The 19,052-nt window shown below is 50.6% G+C and overlaps 1 protein-coding gene across 4 annotated transcripts in view; it reads right to left on the reverse strand.

Annotated features, from left to right (window-relative positions):
* Positions 1–5,777: 5,777 nt before the first annotated feature.
* ANKH (ANKH inorganic pyrophosphate transport regulator) overlaps positions 5,778–19,052 on the reverse strand; it is a 138,610-nt gene continuing 125,335 nt past the window's right edge. Inside the window, exons 9-13 of one of the 4 annotated variants that reach the window (XR_005529596.1) lie at positions 12,876–13,005; positions 9,624–9,747; positions 8,973–9,072; positions 7,371–7,551; positions 5,778–6,670 (exon numbers count right to left, since the gene is read on the reverse strand). Coding sequence is in view for 2 of the 4 variants with exons in the window: in XM_039238834.1 (XP_039094765.1) it covers positions 7,438–7,551; positions 8,973–9,072; positions 9,624–9,747; positions 12,876–13,005 (468 nt within the window). In the remaining 2 variants the exon portion in view is untranslated. Of the gene's footprint in view, positions 7,552–8,972; positions 9,073–9,623; positions 9,748–12,875; positions 13,006–19,052 lie in introns of all 4 variants that reach the window. The other 3 variants (XR_005529595.1, XM_039238835.1, XM_039238834.1) reach the window with 3 other exon arrangements.

Genomic DNA, 19,052 nt, shown 5'->3' on the forward strand with positions numbered 1-19,052 from the left:
GATCAGATTGAAGGAATGTTAGGTGCGTAGTGTAATGTAAAGCCGGACACCAGTTGTGTTCATTCTGTTTCGGTCTTTGGACTCCAGGGTGTCTGGGGTAGCTGAGCCAAAGACCAGGTTGGCTGTCGTTCTGTCCCGTGAAAGCTGTGGTGGTGACTCTGCTGCGAGCGGCCGGCAGGAGTGTTCGCAGATTCCCTGAGCGGGTTCCACGCCCGTGGGAGCCTGGCCCACGTGCACCTGCGTCTGCCTCACAGCCTTCGATCAGACTCTGCACATCCTGATGTCGTGCTAGGCTGGAACTGGACACGATCTCATTCTAGAGCAGAGAAGGCCAACCCGGGGGACGCGAAGCTCATAATCAGCTGAGATAAAATGAGGACTCCCAGTTCCTGTTGTTTTCTTTTTCTTTTTGTGCAAAGACCAGTGTATTGAGCTGGGAAGTTAGCACAGTGTTTATTGGCTTATGTGTCCCAGGAAGAAGGCCGGAACTCGTTGTGGGCAGAATTAAAGACATAAGCAAAGCCAGCCTTCCCCCCGACTCAAGTGTTGCCTTTAAGAGTGTTGAAAAGGATAATTTGGAAGAGGGCATAATCTTCTCCATGATAACTAACCTAAAAGCCCAGTAGATCACATCTAGAAGTATATCCAAGCTGCTTATCACAAGGATAAACCTTCTGGAATTTTGCTGCCATTGGATAAGGCGTGGGTGTGCATGGCTTGGGATAATTTACAGTAAGAGGCGGTAACAGGGGAGTATGGTAGAGGCAGTGCTGAGACCTGGGATTTTAACTGGAAGACATGCACTAGAGCTGCGCGGAAAAGAAGACAGTCTAGGGCAAGGCGGTAGGATTCTTCCAACGCTGTTGGTGACAGGTGTGTGATAAAACCCTTTCTGTCTGTAGCCTCTCAACGGGAGGTTTAAAGAATGAGAACCACCATTCTTTGAAGTTAAGATGTTATATTTTAAAGAGAGTAATGCTTTCCACACAAAGATTGGTAAGAACAAGGATGCCTTAGATGCGGGCAGGTGGGGGTTTTAGGCTCTGGTCCTCTTAGTTTCCTGATGCCCATCTACGTTGGGTATACCCATTCGAGAAGGGGCGGAGACAGGCCGGGTACTTTAGAGAAGTACTTTCAGTATTACTGCAATTATGGGAAGTCAAAAGTCATTTTAGTATAGAATACAGTTTGAAGCAATAGGTCATATTTAAATAAGGGCTTTTAAAGAAATATCTCAGTGGTTACAGGTTTTAGCTACCAGGGCAAAGGGCAAAATTTTAATGCCCAGTGTATGTTTAACAGAAAAGGGAAATGGAGTTAGAATGAGGAAATCTTGTAATTTGGGATGTATAAACAGACCGATGGCTCCAATAAGAAAAGCAAGAAACGAAAAGCCATCTCAATCACATGCCAACTTAAAGCTTTACTCAAAGTAAAATTAGAGTATGAAAACTATTTGACAACATATAAGCATAAATTCTGCCCTCCTGAAAATAACCAAAAAAGAAAAGCGTGTGTAAGTGCTCTTAACAAAAAGTTAATGTCTATGAAACACACATACAGTGGTTGTTCAAGGGCAGTGTGTATTTTACATTGACCACTGCAGTCAGTTTTAATCAAAGGCTGCACAGATACTTTGACGTGATTGGTTTCCATTAAACCCACAGTTTTGATGTGAGACTGAAAAGCTGGTAAACTGGCAGCGACAGCACATGTGGAATGACTCCCAGGAGACCTCATTTTGTTAAAAAATAAAATCCGAGATCACTGTGAACATTCAGATCTGAAAGGAAAGATGAAGTGATTTGATCTGGCCTGTACGGGATCCTGTACCGTGTTCTAAATCCTAGGTCATACCCAGAGTGTTGGCCCCAGAAGGAGCCTTAGCAGTGACGACCCAAGCCTCTCACTGTGCAGGTGATGAGTGTGAGGCCAGAAAGGGGTGAGGGATGCGGAAGGCCATGCCATTTTGCTCTCCTTAAATGAATGAGCGTAGGCTTGTGAGACTTGAACAGAATCTCACGGGTTCTGAAGTTCTCTGACTAGCTCCTTGGTCATCTCAGCTTTAGATTATCTGCCCTCTCTATACATCACTAAGCAAACCCAGGATATCATAGGTCCAAGTTGGGGTGTCTTTGCCCCTACAAGCGTGGGGATTGTGGGACCACCCCGGGAGCGTGCCTGCTCTGTGGCGGCTGGTCCGTACCGTGGGTGCTGGGCCACTGGTGCTGACCTGTGCCTTGTGCCTCCTTTGTTCGACCAGGGTGGTCTGAACTTCACCTTCGTAGCAGATTCATCCAAATGGTGAGCCCCTTATGTTCATGGCTCCATGCTTCAGGGAAGCAGAATCCACCTGGGTGTGATGTTTTCCAGCTCCAAGCGCACCATTTCTTGTCCCCGCTTCATGGTTGGGAAACGTCTGCCTCTAACTTTTACGGTACCAAACAATCTCCACATGCTACTGAATTTCCATGAAGCCAGAGAGTGAATGATATGATCATTTTAAGCTGGTCTGTCTCCAGCTTTCTTTGACCTGAGGAAACCACTTCTTCTGGACATAGAAAGGGATCCTACCTCTTGTGAGTTTTTTGTTGTTGTTGTTCTTAACTTTAGAGAGCATGAGGAGGGGAGAGACGCAGGTAGAGAGAGAAAGAGAGAGAATCCCAAGCAGGCTCCACACTCCGCACGGAGCCCAATGCAGGGCTGAATCCCACAACCCTGGGATCATGACCTGAGCTGAAATCAAGAGTTGGATCCCCAACCGACTGAGCCACCCATGCACCCCTCTAATGCATTTCTGCACGGACTGTGGAAGGCCGTTTGAGTCCTGTTAGTAAAGTGCACTTCTGCTTTGTAACCTAACTTAAGAAGAGGTGCAGTACAAGAAACGTGTGAATCTATGTGTAGCCAACTGCCATCGACACCAGTGCGTAGATCTTACACAGATTTGGAGGTCCTCGCTGATTACAAATGAAGCAGAGGGAAAAATCTTTCAGAACCAGTCGGACTTGGCAATGAATGATTTAAAACAAAGAATGATGACTTAGGAGGCCCACCTTTGGTGCTCTGCTTAGCAGAGGCTAATACTTCGAACATTCCCTCTTGAAAAGAAAGCCAGCTTAAAACAAGCTCTCACCATCTCCTCTCCATTATTTGTCCCATTTGAGATCAGCTGGTAAACTACACCCCCCGCCACACACACCTCTTTTCTGACCTCTGAGCAGAGTTTGCGTTATTTTGATTACATATTGAAATTTCTGTCATTTTGATGCTGGCACAGTTAATTTAGATGTGTAGCCTTTGAAAGGGCAGGCAGCATGGCCTTTCCGTACGTTTGTCTTTAGATTCCTTCTACATCCTGTTTTATGTGTGGTTTTGTCAGCTGATGAGTCAGGTGATGTTTTGCTACTTCAAACGACAGAAATAGAGACCCAGCCACACAGAGGGAGCCTCTCGAATGTTTACCAAGCATGTGGCTCAAAAACATGCTTTTCTCTGATTCGACTGCTTTTTATGAAAGAGGCGTGTGAGGCCGTGCGTGAGGGCGGCTGTCTACGGAAGGCAGGCTCGGCAGGTTCTGTGGACTTGGCTGAAGCACACGTCTCACCGCTGCGGACTGCTGTGTCTCATAAAGCCGTGCCCATCGCAACGTTGGTTACAGAAGAAGTAGCAGTACTTAGAATATAAATGGCCCCTTTTTCTGGTCTTTGCATCACTTTGGTTGAAAAATTCATCATGAGTTCAGGGGTCAGCTGCCTTGCAGAAAACGAGGCCAGAAGCCGTGGCTGGTTGGAACACAGCTGAAGTAGAAAAAAGTTTTTTTAAATTTTATTTTCGAGAGAGAGTGAGTGGGGGAGAAGGGCAATCTCAAGCAGGCTCCACGCTCAGCACAGAGGCCAACATGGGCCTTGATCCCACGATCCCGGGACCATGACCTGAGCCGAAATCAAGAGACACTCAACCAACAGAGCCACCCAGGTGTCCCTGGAGTAGAAAGATTTTTTTAAATACGAGAAAATATTTCTGAAGATAATGTCACTTAAGTACAACATTATATATACTTCCTATTTTGCAACACCGGTTCTTGCTCTCTCCCACTTCGGTCTGAATTAAGGAAAACAACTCTAGTCAGAGAACTACGGAGTCTTTAAATTGTTTTGTTTCTAGAAACTAAGAGCACAGAAAAAGGGGTGATTTATCAGTAGCCTCCAAAGAGTGAAAAATAAGGTGCACTTGCTACCGTACCGAAGCGTTACGTGTCTGATATATCCTACACCCGCACCAAAGCTACTCTTTCGGATGGAATCAGCCGTCCGTGGACATTTCCAAAGCCAAACCACTTTCGAGGGTCAGCACACAAGCCACACACAAACACGGAACAAGGGGGCCTTTGGCACAAGACAAGCCTAATGCAGGCAGCCGGGGGGGGGGGGGGGGGTGCTGTGCCCGGCTCTCACCCAGTGCTGTAAACCCAGTGATGTAAACCACCTGCCTTCCGTGCCCAAATTAAATAAGAATCCCAAACAGGTGAGGGGTCCTGGCCAACGTGTGGACCTCTCAGCACGCCCTGAGCCTCGCGGCTGGCAGGTCCCATCCTACTGTGACTTTGCTGGCGCCAGCCTCACCTCGTTCTTGATGCTCAATTCTTGGGCATCTGATGTCCAGCGCCACCAAGCTCCAAGTGGAACAGAGCACACAGCACCTGCATGTTTAGAATGACCCGGCATACGACCCGCAAAAAAGCAAAGAGGCCACAAAAGGAGTCGCTCTGACCCAGGTTTGCACAGAGAAAACCCTCAGTATAGAAAGACTGCTTTGAGCTGCCCCAACTCGCGTCTCAGCAGTCAAGTTAAAAACGGCTGTATGCCGCTGTAGTTTTAGACTCTATTTTGTCTACAAGTCACTCAACATGAAGAAAGTCACAGCGGGTCTTCTCACGGTCCTTGACATGGCGCTAGGCATCGCGCCCTTCTGGGTGCATGTCAGCTGAGCGACTTGCAATAAGAAAGAAACCTGTGTTGGGGAAACCTGTTTTGGGCGGCCAAGTCCGATGCGTGCCCCTCCTTACTCTACAAGGTGGGAAGGAGAAGCGTCTTCCCCTTTCTGGTCTGACCGCCTTTCCCGTCTGTGTTGGTTAGAATGGACCTAGGGAAGCTGCGAGCAGCAGGTCTTGTGTTAGAAGTTAAGGTGTGTGTCAGGCGGTGAATTCAGCAGCCCAAGCGAAGGGACTGTGTGAGGGACGGTGTGCTTCCAGACAGTAGTTTCTGGACACGTCTTGCACAATCTCTGTCATCGTGGTCTGGGTTTGGGGCGGCTTCCCGTGTTCTCGGAGTTGGAAATGACACATTTCCGACCAAGTCTCTAAAGTTCTAATGACACGTTCTAGGTGCTTAACCAAGGGTCTCTAACTGATCTCTCCCCAACTTGGGAAGAGGTAGCCTTTTACAGTTTGATTTGTAAGCTCCAGCCCCACAAGCACGAAATAGTCACACATGTTAAAAAATACTGCTGTTTAATTTTCTAGTCATGTACTTTTAAAAAGCTGATACAATTAGACTCCCCCCCCACACCCCACCAAGTCTTCTCAGCTCTCCCCCTGAAATCCCCGAAAGCTATGCATCTTAATTTCCAGCACTGATATATACGGAGGAGAAGTCGCTCAGGGGAAGCACATGAAAGTTTGTCCCCATGGTGGGCACACCCAAGGGTCACTTGATGTCCAGAAATGTAAATGCAACCCTGCGATGTTCATGGCTGACTTGATGCCCTTACATTCTTTTTTGTTTTTTGTTTTTTGTTTTTTTTAATGAGGAACAGTATGATTACACAGCACTGAAAACAATAAACACAAAAGGCTTGCCTTTTTCTTCCTTTTTTGCCCTTCCAGCAAGTATTTCCATTCCCACTATTGTCTATGGCAGCTGACCGCACTTCTACCCCCATAATTAAAAATAGTTCTCTTGTCATTTACTGATCCCTTACATTTATATACAAATGACAGACTCTGTAAAACCGCTGTAAAGAAGATACAATGTTCATCGATACAATACGTTTCAACTGCAGGTACGTGGAGCACACAAGCAATCACCGTATTGTATTAGAGACCTTTTATTGAAAATGCGAAAATAGGAAATGTATTATAGCCTAAAATAAATTACATAACATATACAGTATATATTTATATCTTTAAAATATTTTTGTGTTTAGGTTCTTTCAGTCTAGAATTTTGACTAAATCAAGAATTTAGTGAACTGTGTCCATAATTTTTTAAAGAAAAAACCCGCTTTCCAAAACTTAGAAAAATATACTGCACTAAATGGATTTCAAATGTGTCATTTTAGGGACTATCACATAGTGACTTTGCTATCGTTTACAAAATGTCTTGCTTTATCGTGTGGCGTGAAATTACCTGCACCGCATGGTTATGACTAAGAAGAGCGGAACCAGGTAAGGAATCTACTTCAAAAGTTAATGATACTGCAACCTGGCATTAGAATGCTAGATTAGGAATTAAAGCTTCCGTTCCCTTTAAAAACTAAGACCGCGAAGTTAGAATGCTCCATTTCACTTGCTCTAGCGCCATCTTCAGGAAAGGTGAGTGAAAAACAAGCCTTCGGGGAAAGTCATGCCAGAGAGGACGCTGGAATCTGGAGATGCGCTTTTGCGACAACTTAAAAAAAAAAAAAAAAAAAAAGTTAGCTCATGTATGTACACGGCGGGGTCCGGGACGCGGGAGCTCGCCCAAACCTAGGACAATGGCGGTGCAATGCGATCGTTCAGTCCGCGCGACTCCCCTGGCATCTCGAACCTTCCTCCGGGAAGGAGGTCATGCCGGTCCGTCTGGCCGTCCGTGCAGCGCGTCCACAAGTGCATCCCCCAGTGTGAACGGCACTCCAGGCCGCAGCCTGTCGCAGGCCTCGCCCCGCACGAGGGCGGCCCGCAGCTCCGGACTGCGAGGCGCAGGCCTCCGGGGCCGCGTCTCTGCGTTACAGCCGTGGTCCCGGGAGGCGGATCCAAGAAAGCCGAGGTGTAACCTGTTGATTCGTTGAGAGAGATGCAAAGGGACGGGGTCAGGTCGGGCCCGCAGGGCAGTGGTGGCCGCGGGCGCTGATGGCACAGCCGCAGTCCTTTGGTTCCAAGTGGAGATTGTCCGAGGGGGGAGGAGGCGGTCGCGTCTTCGGGGTGCTCGCGGTGCGGAGGCGCGAACTGTGCTTCCGGCTGTTGTTACAAAGCAGCGGCGGGGACCGTCGTCGACGTCCCCCCCCCCCCCCCCCCCCCCCCCCACAGCAGGGCGGGCATACCCAGTATGCCCGGGAGTTTACACAAAACCTTCCAATCAAGGCCTCTTCCGTAAAACCAAAACCCAAAACCAGAAGAACAGAAGGAAACGCGACGGGCGAGGAGCCGGCGCTGCGGGGCCGCCCCTGCGCCCCGGCCTTAGTCGTGCTCCTCCCGCATTTCCACGACGTCCGTCCCCTCCTCCGCCGGCGGGATGTCCGTCATGGCCGAGTCCTCGCCCTCAGCCGCAGTCTCGTTCTCCATCTTCTTCTTCTAGACCCAACAAGACGCGTCAGCGAGAGCAGGGAGGGGAGCCAGGGTCTCGGGGGGCCCTCACCGGGCCGCCCCTGTGCTCGGAGCGCAGGGGGGCCCCGACTGCCCCCTCCTGGCCCTGCGCGGGAGTGCGCCGCCGGCTGCCGGCAGCCCCTCCCCCGCCTCCCCCTCCCACCACGTGGGGACCGCCCTCCCTTCCCTGGAGCTTGGGCTCACCTGCTCTCGGGGTGTCCCTCCCCCCAGTTCCTGGTGACTGCACTGCCGCCTTGCCTGCCTCTCCACGCCCTGACCTCTTCTCCTTGCGGGTCAGGTTCTCCGGCGCCCCCCCTCCCCCCCCCTTCTTGGCTCCTTGGGACCCTGTCTTTATCAACACCCTCAGCAGCACTGACCAGCTGGCTTCAAGGGCATGGTCCGCCCCCTCCTGCCACTGTCTGGCCGCTCCTCCAAGGTCACTGCGCCCACAGCCCGTGGGCCTTCTTGTCCCTTCTCTCCTCTTTCATCAGCTTCCATGAAATAAATGCTCAATAACTGGAGTCACCTCTGTGCCTCTCTTTGCCTCACTTGCAGGCAAAACCCCCGACCTTGGTTGGGTCCCCATCTCTGCCAACTTCAGCCCTCGTCACAGCTGCCACGGCTGGGGGGGTCCTACTGGCGAGCCCGGGAGATCCATTCTTGGGTCCCTTCCCTCCGCTGCCCCCAGCCGCCCCCTGGCTTATCTCATCCCTCCTGCTCCCTAAGCAGTCATAATCTTAGGACTGCACCTCCAAACAGTTAGGTGACCCAGCAGGATAAATGAATTACGTGATAGCAGCATAGAGTACGTAGTGTGTGCGCGTGTGTGCGCGTGTGTGCGTGTGAGTGGTGGGCAGCTGGGAAGACGTCCTGGTGGCAGGCTATCTCAGGCTGAAGACGGGAAGGGATTTACAGAGGCAGAGAGTGGGGAGAGGGCGTCGTGATCACCTAACATTTTCTAGACTGGTCCTTTCGCGGTGATCAAGTCCGAGTTTGTAAGGACTCAGAGGCAAAGGAAATCACCTTTTCGGCATTTTCTTGTGTGATCAAGGGGTACTTAGTTTCTACAGTGTTTAGTTCTCTAGAGGCAACACGAGGCTGCGGGGTTGTGTCCTCAACGTCCCTGCCGCGCAGGAGGGCTGCTTTTTGAAACAAGGCGGGTGTAAGGAAATCGTCTACATGATGGGTGTAGGGGATGATCTCCATGACCCCATAACAAGGTATCCCCTTGGTGAACCTGAGCCAGGGTTGAGCAACTCTGTCCGTGAGGATCCCTCACGCGCAGGAGGGGCCCTTGGGTTCTGGTGAGCAATGTGGATCCAGCGGACGCAGGGGGCGGATGTGAGGTGCCACCACTTTGCCGCCGCCCGGGTCTCCCTGCACCTGGGGAGGCTTCGCGGCCAGCTCACCTGTTTCCGATAGACGTAGCACGCTGCTATGGCGACCATGGTGGATTCTCCCACAAACCCCGCCAGGAGGGAGCCCACGCCCAGGGTGGCTCCGTGCACCCTGGAGATGGGAACACAAAGGCCGTCGTCCGTCTGTTGAAGCTGTGTTGAGGCACAAACAAGAGCAGAAACCCGGCGGGAAGCCAGGAGAGGTGCAGACGGGAGAGGAACCGACTGCACTCGAGATCTGCGGGGAAGGGCTGCACCTCGGGACTGGCCCGCCTGCTGGGGAGGCCCCCGGGGCTCTGAGGCGAGCCGCCCCCCCTCCGCCCCCCTCCACGTCTTGGCTCCACGCCGGCTGGCTGGCCCCTTGCTCGTGAGCCCACAGCCCCCCCCCCATCTCCAAACAGAGATGGGGGCTCTGAGGAGGGGGCCATGCCCTTCCTCCCTGTTAGCATCCCCATTCCCTTGCCTGCCGCCCGTAGCAGGTGCTCAGCGCCTCCTGCGAGTGGGCCCGACCCCAGAAGCACTGGGCAGCCTCCCACCTACTGTCTGGGCAGAGAAAGAAGGCCTCAGTCTGCATTTCTAACTCTAGACCGGCTTGGGGATGTCACCCGCCAATGCAGAGGTACTTAAGGGGCAGAGGGACCCCGAGCCCCCCCGACAGCATACCCCAGGTAGGGCAGGACCACGAGGCTGGTGATGAGCACGATGATGCGCAGCACGGAGCTGGGGGCCAGGACAAAGGTCTTCTTCAGTGTCATCAGCCACCCGGTGAGATGGGCCCTCACAGTGACTGCGGGGACAGCAGAGGACTCGTCAGCAACAGCCCGCGCCTCCTCCTCAGCCTCCCCCAGCACCGCCCCACGCCTCACTGGCACACCCCAGCCCGTGCGGCAGCTGGTGAGGACCCAGGCCTTGCTGCCGCCGCCCTGGGCTGGCCCCCGCGGCCCCCGCCGGGGCGCCTGACCCTGCCTCTGGCGGGGTGCGGGCGGCTGCCTTCCTCCACTGTGACTGCCCTTGGGACCATCCTGCCCACCCCACCCCCCCCAGCCCCCTGCCCCCGCCCCCCAGCTCCACCTCAAGCCCTGATCTGATCTCTCTTCTCCAGAAAACGCAGAGAAAAGTGGCAGCTTGCCGGGGAATCAACTTTGACTGTGGGCGAGGAGGGAAGCCCTCTCTTCCCCGGGACACCTGTGTGGGGGCGTGGAGACCAGGGGTCGGGGTGGGCAGGATGGAGTTTTCCTTATTTCCTTGCCGGCCATGCCGGCCCCTGGAGGCCCCTGGTCATCTCCTCTTCTCCTTCCTCTGTGTCCCCTTTGTTCCCACATGTCGCTATTTCACAGAGGCCTCCGCGCGTTCCCGAACCGACCCCCATCCACGCTAGGGAACTGGGGCGCGGGGCAGGGTGCCCGGCCTGAGCACAACGGAGGGGGAAGCATGGACCGGATTTGGCTTGGGGGGCCACAGACGCTCCTGGTCAGGAAGAAGTGCCCCGGAGGTGTGGATCGGATCTGGAAGGGCAAGAGGCTGGAGGAAGCCCAGTGCTTTGTCCCAGGGTGGGCAGCGCTGGGCTCAGACCTTTGTGTGGGGGCAGGCGAGGCATGTGCTCACTCCTGGGGTGAAAACTCCGGTCCAGGGCACATTCGGAGGGGGGCTCTGCCATCTTCCTCCTTGAACCGGGTGCCCTGCCTGCCCCAGGGGGCGGCGCTGTGTTTATGCGGCACAGAGACACACTTGGGTTTGGCTGAGTGAGAGGGTAGGGGGCGCCCCGGGATGCTAATCGGCTTGGCCCACACCCGGCCTCATGGCTGGAAGGGCTTAGTCTGATAGACACAGAAGTGAGTTGAGAGATGAAAACCCACTCCCACCCCAGTCCCAGCTGGAATTCTCTGGGGCCCCCCGCCCCTCCCGCAGTCGGGCTTGCAGGAACGGTATGGGGCGGCCTCCTCGAGGTGGGGTCCCTTCCACAGCTTGGCTCCCCCAGGGTCCCCCCGACAAAGAGCAGACACCACCCCACGGCCACAATCGTCCACGCCTCCATTTCTGCCACAGCTGGGAAGGTGACACCTGAGAGACCCAGCCTCCGGGAGTGCCTGGCATCTCAGGACAGGGGTGGCTTGTGACCGGATTCAAGGATGGCGCTGTCGGTCCTGACCTCTAGCTCATGGTTCGTTTCTTAACTCGGGCTTTGTCGATTCTGGCTTCCCCGCTGAATGATCTAGTGGATTATTTGGGCAATAAGTTGTTTTTTTTTTTTTAAGATTTTAATTTTAAGTAATCTTTACCCCTAACATGGGGCTCTAACTCACAGCCCTGAGGTCAAAAGCACCACGCTCTACCGACTGAGCCAGCCAGACTGTGCCTGCGCAATACCTGTTTGAATAAGTAATGACAGGGGTGCCTGGGTGGCTCAGTTGGTTAAACGTCCGACTTTGGCTCAGGTCATGATCCTGAGTTTGTGGGTTCGAGTCCCGTGTCAGGCTCTTGCTGACAGCTCAGGGCCTGGAGTCTGCTTCAGATTCTGTGTCTCCCTCTCTCTGACCCTCCCCTACTCATGCTGTCTCGCTCTCTCTCTCTCAGAAATAAATTAAAAATTTTTTTAAAGAAGAATAAGTAATGACAAGCACTTGGTATAGAATTGAACTGGTGCAGAGGGGAGTACAGCACAAAGGTCCTTCTCCCAGTCCGGACTCCCAGGCCCTTGTTCTGCCTTCCGGAGGCCCCCCCAGTTTGGGGAGCTGCCTCTAGGAACAGTAAGCGGACACGCAAGCACGTACTGTGCACGCTGCAGACAGACATACAGACACAGGTGGTACATTCATCACAGGGAGAGAAGGAGGCCCAGCCACCACCCTGCAGCCTGCTTCGCTCCTTTGATAAAAGAACTGCCTCACGGCTCTACAGTAAGCCTCCGACTGTAGCTGTTTGGGAATTTTCAAACTGGCTTAGTTTTTAGCTATGGACATTTTACCTTCTGGCCTCAACTCTGCCCCCAGATTTTTAAAAAAAATTTTATTCTTTTAATGTTTATTTTTGAGAGAGAGAGAGGGAGAAAGCGCAGAGAGACAGGGAGAGACAGAATCTGAAGCAGGCTCCAGGTTCTGATATGTCAGCACAGAGCCCAATGCAGAATTCGAACTCACGAACCGTGGGGTCACGATCTGAGCTGAAGTCGGACGCTTAACCAACTAAGCCCTCCAGGCGCCCCTAACTCTGCCCCCAGATTCTTAACTCCAGCACTACTTCTCTTTCTTTGTACATCTGTAGGTTTTAGTCATCGTCTACCTTCCTATTTTTTTTTTTTTTTTGCGTGTTCCTTTTTAAATAACATATTATAAAACTGACTTCTGAGCAGAAAGTTCTAAGAATTCTAACACGTGCCACCATCAGGGCACAGACAGTTCTAGGGCCCCCGAAACTCCTCACCTTGTCCCTTTGGGTTTCCTTCTGTATACCGTGTGCACAGCCTCTGACCTTGAAGGACAAATTAGGGCTGTCTGACTCATTTCTTGAACCTTCAGCCTACTGGATAGTAGGCTTCACCTTTCTAATCCACTGTGAAATGTTTTTTTTAAGTGTGAGCTTTTTTTATTTTTAATGTTTATTTTTGAGAAAGCAAAAGCGAGAGTGAGAGTGAGAGAGCAAGAGCAGGTGAGGTTCAGAAAAAGAGGGAGACAGAAGATCCCAAGCAGGCTCTGTGCTGTCAACACAGAGCCCGATGTGGGGCTTGAACTCTCAAACCCTGAGGTCATGACCTGAGCCGAAATCAAGAGTCGGATGCTTAACCGACTGAGCCACCCAGGAGCCCCATAATGTTATGTTCTTGTTTGGGGCATCACTGCAAACATTTCCAGAGAAAGAAGACTGAATCGGGCGTGAGGGTGAACTGGAATGTTTCTTTCATTCTCTGTGTGTTTTTACCTGGGACGGGGAAGAAGGAGAAGATTCGCAAGGGGACGACACAGAGCTCGGCAAAGGCGAAGTCCACTCCGATGATGTCTATCAAAATCTTCTCGGAAACGTTGGGGGTCCAGAACATCACGAAACAGAGCTGGGGGCAGAGAGCACAGTGAGCGTGGCCGTTAGGGGAAGGTGCAGAGGAGTGAAATGGCATCGGGGCAGGCGTCCCACGGCCCCGAGGAGCGAGGAAAGAGGGGGAATGGCGCCCCCATCCTCAAATGCTGCCGTCCTGCTTTGTTCTCACCTTTGGACACGGGCCCTGGCCCAGCTGCCACATGCGCCCCAGCAGGACCCCAGCAGCGGGGCAGATGTGGCGTGCATCTGAGTGGGTATCCCGGCCAGTGAGGGAGGCCCGCGTGCTCTCATGGGCGGCTTATTAACTACCTTGCTAAGCAGCTCCGTCAGTTCGAGGTGATAGTGCTCAGCACTGTGATTTTTATAGCTTTAACTAAAGAGTTAAAAGGGACCTGAAAGCATCTGGAATGTTCTGCATGCACAGAGCCACACTGAATCAGCACACCTAATGAAAAAGGAAACAGTCGTACTTAAGTTAATGATAGCTTTGGGAGCTCTCCGAGGTTGACTTGAGAGAATAGGAGAAAACGTCCACAAAAGGTGCACCTTTGGAGAGCAGATGGGCAAGTGGTAAACTGATTTAACAGACCTGAGCAAATGGCTTTTTTTTTTTTTTTTTTAAATATTAGAGAGAGAGAGCCAGAGTCAGGGAGAGGGGTGAGAGAGAGAGAGAGAGAGAGAGAGAGAGAGAGAGAGAGAGAATCCCAATCCATGCTCAGCACAGAGCCTGACACAGGGCTTTATCCCACGACGCTGGGATCATGACCAGAGCCAAAAATCAAGAGTCAGACGCTCAACTGACTGAGTCACCCAGGCGCCCCGGAAATGGCACTATCTTAAACTGACTGGGAGAAGCAAGTCATCTCCAGCTCTTCCCTCCTCCCCGCCCCCCTCCCCCGGGTCAGGAAATGTGACAGGCACCTCTGGAGAGTGGGGGTGAACGCAGGGCCGAAAGCAGGCTGTTGGAAGGGCTACTTAGTAAGCAGCTTGTCCACAGTTGCCCTTGCCCGGCTCGTGACTGTGCCCCCTGAACTTGGCAGGGCCCTGGATGTTGTAAAACCGGTATGGACAGTGGAGGGGCAGGTGCTGCTCAGGAAAGAGGGGGCGAAGTGAGGATGACATTGAAGGTCCTGTCTTCTTCCTCGGTTCGGTTCTGGTACACAGGAAACCAGCACATCCCTCCCAGGGAGGAGGCCCAGGGCTCGTGAAACTGGAGGCCCCCGATGAGACAGCCTCCCCCCCCCCCCAGCCACCAGCAAGGCCCACACAGGGGACAGGCCACCCCTACTCATGCACAGCCGCCACTGGCTTCTGATGCCCCTCCGTATGGATGAGGAGACCGCCAGGGATCACCAGACTTCAAGGAAGGCCTCAGAGCTGAAGAGGCTAAAACAAAGGGAAAAAAGTTGGAGGAAACAGAGACAATGTGGAGAGACAGAAAGATGGACAGGTGTGTGAATGCACGCGTGCTCACGTGCACATACAGAAAGGTGGGGGGGGGGCGCTTTCCCCCATTGATATTCCCAGAGAGATGGGAGGAGATGCTACATGCACGAAACAAGGACCAAATGGAAATGTTATTTTAAAAAGACATTCAAAGAACAAGAAAGTACTTCTGAAAACGAAAAAGACTAAATCAGAAATAAGAAATTCATACAACGACAGTAAGAGAAAATGGAAGAAATCTGCAACAAAGATGGAGCCGGACAAAGATACTGGAAGCACATGAGAGTGGATTTAAAGAATGTAAGTCAAGGACTAGTCTAGGATGCTGGATACTCCAACAATAGAAATTCCAGAAAGAGAGAGCAGTGAAAGTTGAGAGCCGAAAGATGCGGCTTTTAAGACCATCCTGGGGTTCATCATGACAATGCAGCTTCGTGGATGAAGAAAGACCCACTATGGTATAAATGACGCTGGAGGCAGAGACAAGATTCTAGAAGCTTCCAGCTGTAGACTGTAGACAGCTAGAAAGTTAGCACCAAGAGTTAGAAGACATGGGTCATTAAGTGAGGAGGGAAGATGGTCTGTATCCTATAGCTCAGAACCAAACTGTCAATCAAGTGTGTTGGAAGAAAGACATCGTCATACGTTCAAGGCCTCAAAGAGTTTCCTTCCCATGCATACTTTTTCAAGAAGCCATTGGGCCAAAGCAAGGGAGTCATGGATGAAGAAAAAGAAAGACACAGGATGGATCTCAGAAAAAAAGGCCTGGGGAATCCCTGAGAGGGGGTAAGGGGAGATCCTGGGAGGGTTGAGACAGGCCCGCAGGTCAGGTGATCTGCACCAGAGCTGCTCGGAAGAGGATACCTCATTGTCTGAACACATGACGGGGCTTCTGCAATGAAGGGAAAATGGGCGAATGAATTAGTGGCAAATACACAGAAAGCTGAGAAAAATTATAAATAGGGCAGTAATGAAGTCCAGGAAAACCTACAATTTTTTTTCAAGAAATGGAGGGAATCAGAGCTCAGCTGTCAGAGTTTGCCATAGTCAGAACCCATCTAAAGAGCAGCGGGGTCCTGGGGTCTGGGAGTATGAAAAGCGGGGAGCGGGCAGCCTAGGGGAATGGCTACTGTTGGCAACAATCTTTAGAGAACCAGCTTTAAAAAATTATTTTAAGTTACGCTTATTCTAGGTATAAGAGAGGGAGGGCAAGGGGCAGAGAGAGAGGGAGACACAAAATCCAAAGCAGGTTCCAGGCTCTGAGCTGTCAGCACAGAGCTGGACTTGGGGCTCGAACCCACAAGTGTGAGATCATGACCTGAGCTGAAGTCAGAAGCTTAACCGACTGAGCCACCCAGATGCCCCGAGAACTGACTTTTTAAACCTTGTGTGTATAATTGATTATACTCTGAATTAAAAGATGTAATAATATAACCTTGGAAGAGAATGCTAAAATCCTGCCAATTCCATCAAATATTTCTCTCCCTTTTTTAAGGTGCAAGTGATTCTTCTTTAAAAGGAAAGTGAATCCATTATAAAATGAATCACGATCATGTAAAAGCAGAATGCTGAAATGTCAGAATATAAGATCCCTTAGGCTTTGGGTAAATTGAGTTTCACAGAATTAGGCTGGTCCCATTAACTATGTCATGTTGAAATATTTTCTCAAATACCCCAGAAGATTTTTATAAAAATGTTTCACCTTATAAATGTAATGGAGCTTTTATTTTATCACGTGTTCTTCAGCATCTGGAAAGAATATTCCATTGGTTTTCAAAAATGACAGAGGTACAATCACTTTACCCTATTGCCTAATGCCAGTACTCACACCCCATTTTTGACATGAAGGGAAAAATACTTCCTTAATTCTCATAACTTAGAGCTCAAAGACTTTATTACCCAGTGGCCCGGACAACTGGTCCCTGTCCTCCTTCCCCACTGCAAAGCCACCAGCCTGAAATGGTGAGATTCACACCTCCAGCTGGGGGGCAGGCTCTGGGGAGGTGATGGGGAGCAAGTTCATGTAATTACAACTTAAAAACCACACCGAGCTTGGGGTTGGGACATAATTCATTTCCCTGATGAACAGATGGGTCCTCTCTCCTTCCGAATACTTTCCAATACAGTGAAGCTGTAAAGTATTCAGATCAAGTGAGCATTGGCCCAAGTCTGGACTTGCTTTGTGCTTTAGCACATATGGAGGGTAAGCCTTCCTGGGTTTTCCTGAATGGTTGGAGGGAGATAGCTAGGGCATATTCTCCTAAAAACTTAAGCTTCCAGGAGAATCACTGGTATACTGTATTTATGTTACAGCCAGTGATGATCTGAATGTGAGATAAAGCCTCACGTTGCAATCTCTCTGTGTTTTGTAAGTTGCCGTAAGGTGGTCCTTAAGTTTCAACAAACCAAGGAAGAAGGAGGGCGTGATCCTATGGCAGAGAGGATGTACGAGCAAAAAACGTGTGGTATGGTAATTCTTCTCTCTTGCTTCTCCACATCGATACTGTTCACCTGGAAGGCTTTTACTGCCCTGGAGGAGGTGATCAGTAACCTCTGAAGGAGGGAGTCCCATCTGTGTGGGGAGGTCACAGCAGCAGTGAGTGCGCCCAAGTCACACGAGACTCTTACGTAAATATCAAGTACTTGGATGAGTGGCCACAGTTCTGGTCCCTTGGAAACAAAATGTAAAGGTTGGGTAGACCTCTAATAGAGCCTCCCTTGATATCCCATTTCTAAAATTCCGCTGTACTTACTTGGAGCCACTGGACCACTCTGGGCTCCATCTGCTATCTACCTGTGCCAAGAATATCTTAAACGTCCCTGTCAAGGTCACCCGCCATGGAAGTACCTCTTCGGAGTTTTCAGTCCCACATACATAGAGCCTAGACTGGATCTTCTAGAACAAGAACGCCGTTAGTCTGGTCTGGGGCTTCGACAATCCCAGGGAACTCTTCAAAGACAAGTCTTGCATATCTTGATGCTTACTCCCCCACCCCCCAAGTTTCTAAATATGGCCCTTTGTGTCATGCTCCAGTATGAAAACGCCCCTTGCCTTTCTGCAAGTCCCTAAAAAGGTGACTGTGTACCTGCACTGCCCAGAAGGGAAAATGTGCAACTTAGAAGTATAGTTAAAAGTTGCAATGCCTACCTACCTGCAGGTCAACTTCCCTTAAGAATACTAATCAGATCAGATTCAACCAGTATGTTTCAGAAAACAAGAAGCTCCAGAAGTTAACCTAACAAAACATTTCAGGGAAAGTGTTATTCTAATGAGTTTACCCAGAGGAGTCTTCCCTAGGAACACGCCCTCCCCGCTGACCATGGCAATGTCCTGTTCCTCAAACATTTGCAGAGCCTAATGACATTGACTTTTCCAAACCAGAACACAAACCTAATAAACTACTGACAACGAACATGATTTGTTCTCCTGGGAGCAGCTGTGGGGTTGAATTTTTTTTTCTCCTTTTGCAGAGTGTGCTGTCAGTATTGTCTCATTAGGAAGCAACCAGCAAAATAGAACAACCCACTCTTGTTGTTCAAGATCTGGTGCCCAGATCTTGGTTTTCCTATTTATTCTCCAATAAAAGGAATGAGGCTTCTTAGAGAAGTGGCTTATTCTTAGATGAGGGCAGGGAATATATGAGATGATCACCCTAGAGGAATGTGTCAAAGAATATAGGCGCTCAGCGGAAAGAGCTCCCAACAGCCAACGCTGGGAACAATTTGAGCACCAAAGACATACAGTTTTGAATCATGACCCATGGGATACCATAAATACCTACGTGTCCATACCGATATAAACAAATAAGGATAAATCTCCCACACAGAAGTCCAAATAATTTACATATTTGGATGAGGCCTCAGGGAGGTGGCCCATACCTGCTACTCCTGTAGCTGACCGTAGCAACTTCCTTCTAAAGAGCAGTTGTAGAAGGTGGGGTGAAGCACTCTTACAGTGCGGACGTGGCAAACACAATCTTGGCCAGGTGGTCAAGGTCAACACCAATGGTAATTAAGTCATGTCGACAGCATGTATTCTTGATACGATGTGAGGAGAATGGCACCTCACCTATGTCGGCTTCCTCCCCCCAGACCCAGCAGCCTGGTCTAACAGAGAAAACCCTCAGACAAACCCAAATAGAAGGGTGTTCCCCACAATACCTAGTGAGCGTTCCTCCTCAGAACTATCGAGGCCACAGAAACAAGGTTTGAGAAACTCTCACAGACCAGAGGAGACTGAGGGACGAGAAGCCTAACTGTAAGGGGGTCAGGCAGATGGGACCTCGAACACGAAGGAAGCGAGGAAGAAGCTGGTGAAATCGGAATGAACTGTGGAATTGAATCCATGGGCGTGTTGGCTCCACGACTATGTCAAACAAGCCCTAGGAGAGCGAGACAGAGTGAGAGGTAGCTCTAGGAGCTACCTGCACAAAGCTTCTGTGAATTTAAACTAATGCTAAAACGATATTTAAAAAGAAGATTCATGACTCACACCTCTTGTATTTGACAGACTGATTCTTCTTCTAAGGACCAGGCCACGGACTATGAAATTTCTATCTTGAACTTTGAAACACTTACTTGTGTTTCAAGATACATTCATCTCTAGTAGACCATAGG

This window comes from Hyaena hyaena, unplaced genomic scaffold, assembly GCF_003009895.1.
Source record: "Hyaena hyaena isolate Hyena2069 unplaced genomic scaffold, ASM300989v1 scaffold_148, whole genome shotgun sequence".
Lineage (NCBI taxonomy): Eukaryota > Metazoa > Chordata > Mammalia > Carnivora > Hyaenidae > Hyaena > Hyaena hyaena.